At 31.9% G+C, this 9,495-nt stretch overlaps 5 protein-coding genes across 5 annotated transcripts; 2 read left to right on the plus strand and 3 right to left on the minus strand.

The window, feature by feature from the left end:
* Nucleotides 1-820: 820 nt before the first annotated feature.
* On the plus strand, nt 821-1,657 carry LOC133332917 (histone H1-like). Its single transcript, XM_061541290.1, has one exon. The coding sequence runs from the start codon at nt 904-906 to the stop codon at nt 1,582-1,584; it is 681 nt and encodes a 226-aa protein (XP_061397274.1). The 5' UTR covers nt 821-903; the 3' UTR covers nt 1,585-1,657.
* A 1,062-nt stretch (nt 1,658-2,719) lies between these two features.
* LOC133332906 (histone H2B) lies at nt 2,720-3,173 on the minus strand. Its single transcript, XM_061541279.1, has one exon. The coding sequence runs from the start codon at nt 3,106-3,108 to the stop codon at nt 2,734-2,736; it is 375 nt and encodes a 124-aa protein (XP_061397263.1). The 5' UTR covers nt 3,109-3,173; the 3' UTR covers nt 2,720-2,733.
* Nucleotides 3,174-4,179: 1,006 nt separating this feature from the next.
* LOC133332896 (histone H2B) lies at nt 4,180-4,608 on the plus strand. The gene has a single exon (XM_061541267.1). The coding sequence runs from the start codon at nt 4,220-4,222 to the stop codon at nt 4,592-4,594; it is 375 nt and encodes a 124-aa protein (XP_061397251.1). The 5' UTR covers nt 4,180-4,219; the 3' UTR covers nt 4,595-4,608.
* A 1,067-nt stretch (nt 4,609-5,675) lies between these two features.
* On the minus strand, nt 5,676-6,500 carry LOC133332928 (histone H1-like). Its single transcript, XM_061541298.1, has one exon. The coding sequence runs from the start codon at nt 6,427-6,429 to the stop codon at nt 5,749-5,751; it is 681 nt and encodes a 226-aa protein (XP_061397282.1). The 5' UTR covers nt 6,430-6,500; the 3' UTR covers nt 5,676-5,748.
* Nucleotides 6,501-8,421: 1,921 nt separating this feature from the next.
* LOC133332888 (histone H3) lies at nt 8,422-8,955 on the minus strand. The gene has a single exon (XM_061541258.1). The coding sequence runs from the start codon at nt 8,896-8,898 to the stop codon at nt 8,488-8,490; it is 411 nt and encodes a 136-aa protein (XP_061397242.1). The 5' UTR covers nt 8,899-8,955; the 3' UTR covers nt 8,422-8,487.
* Nucleotides 8,956-9,495: the final 540 nt, after the last annotated feature.

A 9,495-nucleotide genomic window follows, 5' to 3' on the forward strand; every position in this document is an offset into this window, starting at 1 on the left:
CGAAATTATTTTTAATATAATTTTTTTTGCAAAAATTTGACAAAATTATTGTGAAAATTAATAAATAACTGATTTATAAATTATTTTAGAATATTATTAAAGTATAATTAATTTATTTTTGCCAAAATAGTTTATTTTGAAAAAAATTGCCGTTTGTTGATGAATGTTCGTCCATTGGTAGTATATGATATTGTAAGGAATTTTTAACTTTTCCAAACAATTAATGACTTTTTGAATAATGTTTTATTTTGGTGTAAATATACAAATCCTGAAATGTTTTTTAAGAAATTTTTATAAAAGTTAATAAGATTTGAGCTTTCAAATTTATTTGTAGAAAAAGTTTTCTTCATTGAAAATATGCCAACAAGAGGATTTCTGCTGTCATAGACCACATAATAAATTTAATTTTTTCTCACATAGAAAATGCAAAATTTCTAAATATTTTTAATTTATCCTAAAGAAAACATATCAGGCTATATTATCAAAAAGAAATTTTATGAAAATTTTCAAAATTTTTTGGATTTTTTTCAAATTTAGTTAGAAATTTGTGATTTCAAATTCATAATCTTTGAAGTTAAACGTCTATAACTCGCTAACCGGTAATGATAATAACATGAAATATCTTTTAAAATGAAGCCTGAAATCTATACTTTCAAAATGTAAAATATCTTTTTCAGCAATTTTTAAAGCTTCCTGGGAAAAATTAAATTTCTGTGAAAACTTTTGTAAAATTAAACACGCTTCCACACAATAATTCGAAAAATATACCAATTGACTACTATGCACTTCTCATCTTTTCGATGTACCTATGTTATACTGCTCGACCAATAACAAAATAGTAGTACACATAAATTTGTGAGTGTATTTGTGTTAACAGTGAAATATAAAACAGTGAATATAAACATGTCTGACGCCGCCGTTGCTGAAACCACCGCCTCCCCAGTTGCCGCTGTTGAGAAAAAGGCACCAAAGAAGGCCGCTGCCAAAGCAAAGAAACCATCAGCCGCTCCAACTCATCCACCAACCCAGCAAATGGTAGATGCTGCCATCAAAACATTGAAGGAACGTGGAGGTTCTTCATTGCCAGCCATCAAAAAATATTTGGCCAGCACCTACAAAGTAGATGCCCAAAAATTGGCCCCCTTCATCAAGAAATACTTGAAGAGTGCTGTTGCCAGTGGAAAATTGATCCAAACTAAAGGTAAGGGTGCTTCTGGTTCATTCAAATTGTCCGCTTCGGCTTCCAAGGAACCTAAAGCAAAGACTGCTGAAAAGAAAAAGAAGGCTCCCGCCGCTGGTGAAAAGAAAAAGAAGGTCGCCCCTAAAAAGGCTGCCGGCGAAAAGAAGACAGCTGCCAAAAAACCATCTGCCGCCAAAAAGACCGCTGAAAAGAAGAAGGCTGACAAAACAAAGGCCAAGGCTGCCAAGAAAACCGGTACAGTTAAGGCAAAACCCGCAAAGACCGCCGCTAAAGCATCTGCCACCAAACCAAAGGCACCCAAGGCAAAAACAGCCGCTGCTAAGCCCAAAAAAGCCGCAGCACCAAAGAAGCCAGCTGCCAAGAAAGCCGCCGCCAAGAAGTAATTTTTCCCACAAAAATTACTTTGTCAAGAATTTTTTCGATATTCGAAAACATAATATCTAACAGCCCTTTTCAGGGCTACAAATTAAATTTCAAAAGAGACAAAATATTTATTTCATACTATTTACTAATTATTTTATTATTTTACTACCTAAATAAATGAGAAAATCCACATGTGTTTTAATTTTAGGAGAAAAAATAGATTTTGCTAATTAGAGTATTAGGTAAAAGTGTGCCTGTTTATTTATGGACATTCCACAAAATGACGCCACAAATGGATTATTTTTTTTTAATCCAGGTCATAAAGTTTTATAATTTGCAAATACCTAATGGTAAAAATATTTTAATATTTTCTGCTTAATTTTTGAATTTCGTAAATTTTCTTCAAAATTTGTAAATCGCCCCTTTAACGTTACAAAAACTAAATATTTTAATATTTTCCAAAATTTTTGAATTTCGTTAATTTTGTTCAAAAATGTATAATCACCGTTTTAAAAATATTTTTCTTTGGAAAGAATTCCACCACTAATTTTTTTCCCGCCAAAAATTCTCTCAACTTCATATTTGCCATTTGCCTTTGCTGTACTGAAGAAAAAATGCTTGTACATACATGTTGTCCATTCACATATTCGTTCGTATGGCACTGATGTCTACTATAGCACAACGAACTAAAATCGCACCAATACATACACACATACGACTGCTTGTGCGATATGTTGTTATACCCATATAGCACAAGTAAACAAGCAACGACTAACAAAGCAAGCAACGGCGTTGGCATAAGGCAATGTGAGTTAGTACAAATGAATGGAAATATATTATTTTCAGTGAAAATATGAAATTTTTATTTTTTGTAGAATTTTTGTATTTTTGGAAAAAAATATATGTAATGAAAAAAGACGAAAGAAAAAAATGTTGGTTTGATAAAATATAATTTATTTATGAAAAATAATATTCTGAAAAAAAAAAAAATTAAAAATATGGTTTAAAATATTTTTTTTAATTTTATTTATTTAAAAATTTTCTTTATTAACTAAAAATGCATAAATATGGTTTCAACAAAAATTTGATCTCTTTTAAAATATTTTTTGTGGCCCTGAAAAGGGCCTTTTATGGTTGAATTTCGACGAATAAATGAAAAATCAAGGCATTTACTTGGAGCTGGTGTATTTAGTAACAGCCTTGGTACCTTCACTGACAGCGTGCTTAGCCAATTCACCGGGCAACAATAGACGAACGGCAGTTTGGATTTCCCGACTGGTGATGGTCGAGCGCTTGTTGTAGTGAGCCAAACGGGAGGCTTCGGCGGCAATACGTTCGAAGATATCATTCACAAAACTGTTCATGATGCTCATGGCCTTTGAGGAAATACCAGTATCAGGATGGACTTGCTTCAACACTTTGTAAATGTAGATAGCGTAACTCTCCTTACGCTTGGTACGTCTCTTCGATTTATCGCCCTTGGTGATGTTCTTTTGGGCTTTGCCGGCCTTCTTTGCTGCTTTACCACTGGTTTTAGGAGGCATTTTCACTTATTTTTTTTTTAAATCACACAAACACTTTTAACACTGTTCACAGAATAAAAATACAAGGGCAGCCAACTACATATTTGTAGATTAAAATGTTCAACAATTTCAGGTTCACAGCTGCTATGTATAATACATAGCTACACACCCCTAAGTATAGTAATGTGTGTGCGAGAAAAGTATAAATACTACGGGGTGCCAAGGCAATTTTTATTACAGTGTTAACAGTGTTTGTGTGCGCATCTAGTGAAGTGAAATAAAACAAGCTACAAAGCAAAGTGAAACTTACTGTGTTCGCTCCTTATTTGGAGTAGTGTTAAAAATAAACATTTATAGTGGAAAAAAGACATTCAAATGTAGAACTGAATATGGATGAAAAAACATCCAAAAAAAAGTTTCTTAAAATTTGTATATGCGTGTGTGTTATTTGTTTTTCATAAGTTATTTCTGTTGATCATAGTTGCTTTTCGTTTTAAATTCCCCTTGCAAAAACAACATAACACAACGCATGCTTCTTCTTTTTCTTCAAAATACCTCGAATTATAACGGTGCAAACTCAAATTGACTGCAATAAATGTACCAACGATTGAGAAAAATTTATATTTTTTGGAATTTTTTTATTTTATTTTTAATAAATTTAACTAATGAAATAAATATGGTTTGAAATGATTTTTTCTCTTTTTAAATACCTGAAAAGGACGGATTGGTTGATTTTGTATGGATTTTTTGTGTTTTATACGATGACTGTATTTCCATAATACCTTTATAATTTATTTTTGGGCAAGAAACACTTGGATGTTTTCACCTTGGGCGATAGTAACACCTTCGTCATTACGGATGGCCAATTGCAAGTGACGGGGAATGATACGAGTCTTCTTGTTGTCACGAGCAGAAATACTGGAGCAACTTTGCGCAACAGAATTTTATACTTTTCTCGCACACACATTACTATACTTAGGGGTGTGTAGCTATGTATTATACATAGCAGCTGTGACTACCTGAAATTGTTGAACATTTTAATCTACAAATATGTAGTTGGCTGCCCTTGTATTTTTATTCTGTGAACAGTGTTAAAAGTGTTTGTGTGATTTAAAAAAAAAATAAGTGAAAAATGCCTCCTAAAACCAGTGGTAAAGCAGCAAAGAAGGCCGGCAAAGCCCAAAAGAACATCACCAAGGGCGATAAATCGAAGAGACGTACCAAGCGTAAGGAGAGTTACGCTATCTACATTTACAAAGTGTTGAAGCAAGTCCATCCTGATACTGGTATTTCCTCAAAGGCCATGAGCATCATGAACAGTTTTGTGAATGATATCTTCGAACGTATTGCCGCCGAAGCCTCCCGTTTGGCTCACTACAACAAGCGCTCGACCATCACCAGTCGGGAAATCCAAACTGCCGTTCGTCTATTGTTGCCCGGTGAATTGGCTAAGCACGCTGTCAGTGAAGGTACCAAGGCTGTTACTAAATACACCAGCTCCAAGTAAATGCCTTGATTTTTCATTTATTCGTCGAAATTCAACCATAAAAGGCCCTTTTCAGGGCCACAAAAAATATTTTAAAAGAGATCAAATTTTTGTTGAAACCATATTTATGCATTTTTAGTTAATAAAGAAAATTTTTAAATAAATAAAATTAAAAAAAAATATTTTAAACCATATTTTTAATTTTTTTTTTTCAGAATATTATTTTTCATAAATAAATTATATTTTATCAAACCAACATTTTTTTCTTTCGTCTTTTTTCATTACATACATTTTTTTTTTTTTCAATAAATACCAAAATTCTACAAAAAAAATTAAAATTCCATATTTTCACTGAAAATAATATATTTCCATTCATTTGTACTAACTCACATTGCCTTATGCCAACGCCGTTGCTTGCTTTGTTAGTCGTTGCTTGGTTACTTGTGCTATATGGGTATAACAACATATCGCACAAGCAGTCGTATGTGTGTATGTATTGGTGCGATTTTAGTTCGTTGTGCTATAGTAGACATCAGTGCCATACGAACGAATATGTGAATGGGCAACATCTATGTACAAGCATTTTTTCTTCAGTACAGCAAAGGCAAATGGCAAATATGAAGTTGAGAGATTTTTTGGCGGGAAAAAAATTAGTGGTGGAATTCTTTCCAAAGAAAAATATTTTTAAAATGGTGATTATAAATTTTTGATGAAAATTAACGAAATTCAAAAATTGTAGAAAATATTAAAATATTTAGTTTTTGTAATGTTAAAGGGGCGATTTACAAATTTTGAAGAAAATTTACGAAATTCAAAAATTAAGCAGAAAATATTAAAATATGTTTACCACTAGGTAATTGCAAATTATAAAAGTTTATGACCTGGATTAAAAAAAATAATCCATTTGTGGCGTCATTTTCTGGAATGTCCATAAATAAGCAGGCACACTTTTACCTAATACTCTAATTAGCAAAATCTAAACTTTTCCTAAAATTAAAACACGTGTGGATTTTCTCATTTATTTAGGTAGTAAAATAATAAAATAATTAGTAAATAGTATGAAATAAATATTTTGTCTCTTTTAATATTTAATTTGTAGCCCTGAAAAGGGCTGTTAGATATTATGTTTTCGAATATCGAAAAAATTCTTGAAAAAGTAATTTTTGTGGAAAAAATTACTTCTTGGCGGCGGCTTTCTTGGCAGCTGGCTTCTTTGGTGCTGCGGCTTTTTTGGGCTTAGCAGCGGCTGTTTTTGCCTTGGGTGCCTTTGGTTTGGTGGCAGATGCTTTAGCGGCGGTCTTTGCGGGTTTTGCCTTAACTGTACCGGTTTTCTTGGCAGCCTTGGCCTTTGTTTTGTCAGCCTTCTTCTTTTCAGCGGTCTTTTTGGCGGCAGATGGTTTTTTGGCAGCTGTCTTCTTTTCGCCAGCAGCCTTTTTAGGGGCGACCTTCTTTTTCTTTTCACCAGCGGCGGGGGCCTTCTTTTTCTTTTCAGCAGCCTTTGCTTTGGGTTCCTTGGAAGCCGAAGCGGACAATTTGAATGAACCGGAAGCACCCTTACCTTTAGTTTGGATCAATTTTCCACTGGCAACAGCACTCTTCAAGTACTTCTTGATGAAGGGGGCCAATTTTTGGGCATCTACTTTGTAGGTGCTGGCCAAATATTTCTTGATGGCTGGCAATGAAGAACCTCCACGTTCCTTCAATGTTTTGATGGCTGCATCTACCATTTGTTGGGTTGGTGGATGAGTTGGAGCAGCTGATGGTTTCTTTGCTTTGGCAGCGGCCTTCTTTGGTGCCTTTTTCTCAACAGCGGCAACTGGGGAGGCGGTGGTTTCAGCAACGGCGGCGTCAGACATGTTTATATTTCACTGTTTTTATATTTCACTGTTAACACAAATACACTCACAAATTTATGTGTACTACTATTTTGTTATTGGTCGAGCCGTATAACATAGGTACATCGAAAAGATGAGAAGTGCATAGTAGTCAATTGGTATATTTTTCGAATTATTGTGTGGAAGCGTGTTAAATTTTTTACAAAAGTTTTCGGAGAAATAAAATTTTTGCGAGGAAGCTTAGAAAATTCTCGAAAAAGATATTTTACATTTCGAAAGTATAGATTTCAGGCTTCATTTTAAAAGATATTTCATGTTATTATCATTAGCCGTTAGCGAGTTATAGACGTTTAACTTCAAAGATTATGAATTTGAAATCACAAATTTCTAACTAAATTTGGAAAAAATCCAAAAAATTTTGAAAATTTTCGTAAAATTTCTTTTTGATAATATAGCCTGATATGTTTACTTTAGGATAAAACAAAAATATTGACCAATTTTACATTTTCTATGTGAGAAAAAATTAAATTTATTATGTGGTCTATGACAGCAGAAATCCTCTTGTTGGCATATTTTCAATGAAGAAAACTTTTTCTACAAATAAATTTGAAAGCTCAAATCTTATTAACTTTTATAAAAATTTCTTAAAAAACATTTCAGAATTTGTATATTTACACCAAAATAAAACATTATTCATAAAAAGTCATTAATTGTTTGGAAAAGTTAAAAATTCCTTACAATATCATATACTACCAATGGACGAACATTCATCAACAAACGGCAATATTTTTTCAAAATAACATATTTTGGAAAAAATAAATTCATTTTAATTTAAAAATATTCTAAAATAATTTATTAATCAGTTGTTTATTAATTTTCACAATAATTTGTCAAATTTTTGCAAAAAAAAAATTATATTAAAAATAATTTCGTTTTTGCTATTACAAAGTACAGAGTACAAAGAAATTTCATGGAATTTTTCCAACGTTACAAAAATATTGTATTCCTATTGATTATTAAGTATTTACTATTTTCTATTAATTTTTAGTCAAAATATAAAATTTTAATAATTATTTTACTAAAAAATACTAATTTATAATTTTCTTTAAAAAAATTGGTTTTTGAATAGAGAAATTCTGCCTTTAGAAATCAAAAAATATTTCCCATCAAATTTTTCATAGACAGAGACAAATATAAAATTAGATAGAATTTTTTTTACATGGTAGAAAATTAGCTGGAAAAGAAAAAACATGCACATTTCATTCTTCATTCATGGGGATGTTTGCTGTAAAAAAAAAACAAAAATATTGAGGGGAAATTTTTTTCGCGCCAAAAATAACATATTGCATTAATACATAAGAGAATTTTTTTTGGAAGGGGAAAAATGGAGGGAAGCATTTTCCCGCCAATTACGAAAAAGGTGAATAGAAAACAATTAAACAAACAATGTGAAAAAAATTCATCATGTGACAATACAAACGAAAAATTTTAAATAGAAACAAAGAAAAAAAATAAAATAATTTAAATAATAAATCTGAATAATTAAAATTTTAACCAGAATTAAAAAAAAATTATTTCTAACGAAATAAAAATTAAAATGAAAAAAAATTTAAATAGAAAATCATTTTACGAAAATGTTGAGAAAATGTATGAAAAATTATTTTTAATGAAAAGAAAAGCGAAAAAAAATTATAATTTCAAATAAAAAAAAATAAATGTTTGGAAACTTTACTCAAAATAAAAAAATAAATTAAAAAAATCCTGTATTCCTATCAGCCTCAAAATAAATTAAAACAACGTAAAAATATTTTTATTTAATAAACATTGTAATAATAATAAATAATTTGTTAAAAATTGAATCTCTTTTTTGATATATTTTGTGGTCCTGAAAAGGACCGATTGTATTCCTATCAGCCTCAAAAAAAATTAAAACAACGTAAAAAAATTTTTATTTAATAAAAATTGTAATAATAATAAATAATTTGTTAAAAATTGAATCTCTTTTTTGATATATTTTGTGGTCCTGAAAAGGACCGATTGTTTTGTTGTAAAAAAATGAGTTTTTAAAACGTCAAGAATTTAAGCACGTTCTCCACGAATACGTCTGGCCAATTGGATATCTTTAGGCATGATGGTGACACGTTTAGCATGGATGGCGCACAAGTTAGTATCTTCGAAAAGACCGACCAAGTAGGCTTCACTGGCTTCTTGCAAGGCCATAACAGCAGAGCTCTGGAAACGCAAATCAGTTTTGAAATCTTGAGCAATTTCACGAACCAAACGCTGGAAGGGCAATTTGCGGATCAACAATTCAGTACTCTTCTGGTAACGACGGATTTCACGCAAAGCGACTGTACCGGGACGGAAACGATGAGGCTTCTTAACACCGCCGGTGGCTGGTGCGCTCTTACGAGCGGCTTTAGTGGCCAATTGCTTACGAGGAGCCTTGCCACCAGTCGATTTACGGGCAGTTTGCTTAGTACGAGCCATTTTTCACTTTAATTTTTTCACTTCACTAGGTATGCACACAAACACTGTTAACACTGTAATAACTCGGAAACCGCGCCAGAAACGAGTATTTATAGAAAAATTGTGTGTTAGCATCAACGATTAAGGGTGAGTGTTCGTAAATACAAATATATGTCTACTAAATGGGCACACACACGCACACATATACATAAACGACTATGGCACAAGCAACACGAACTAAGACGATCAGGGAAATTTTTGTATAAATAGAACCGTTAGGGTCGCAGTTAAAAATTCGTTCTTGTGCATTCGTGAAGTGATAAGTGAATTTAAAAATAAAAATAAATTAAAAGTGAAAAAATTGAAATAAAATAAAGTGAAGTGCTTTGCTGATTATCTCAACTTAAGAGATAACATGTGAGTGTGGATGTCCATATCCCTAAGGATTGGACAAATACTGAAGAAAATAACAAAAACAACTGGGCAACAGAGGCAGCCGAAGACCTCATGTTAGCCGATGAAGAAGAAGAAGAAGATATGACCATAGCACCGAAAGGGAATAATGGCGAAAACAATGAAATACCTAAACTACCCGATCAAGGATATGACACGAAAGAA

The sequence above is a fragment of the Musca vetustissima genome, unplaced genomic scaffold, assembly GCF_032173495.1.
Source record: "Musca vetustissima isolate MV318-11 ecotype Yass unplaced genomic scaffold, APGP_CSIRO_Mvet_v1 utg34931, whole genome shotgun sequence".
In the NCBI taxonomy this organism is placed as follows: Eukaryota; Metazoa; Arthropoda; class Insecta; order Diptera; family Muscidae; genus Musca; species Musca vetustissima.

Coding starts and splice junctions, on each gene's coding strand:
- LOC133332917 (XM_061541290.1), top strand. CDS start 904: ATGTCTGACGCCGCCGTTGCTGAAACCACCGCCTCCCCAGTTGCCGCT.
- LOC133332906 (XM_061541279.1), bottom strand. CDS start 3,108: ATGCCTCCTAAAACCAGTGGTAAAGCAGCAAAGAAGGCCGGCAAAGCC.
- LOC133332896 (XM_061541267.1), top strand. CDS start 4,220: ATGCCTCCTAAAACCAGTGGTAAAGCAGCAAAGAAGGCCGGCAAAGCC.
- LOC133332928 (XM_061541298.1), bottom strand. CDS start 6,429: ATGTCTGACGCCGCCGTTGCTGAAACCACCGCCTCCCCAGTTGCCGCT.
- LOC133332888 (XM_061541258.1), bottom strand. CDS start 8,898: ATGGCTCGTACTAAGCAAACTGCCCGTAAATCGACTGGTGGCAAGGCT.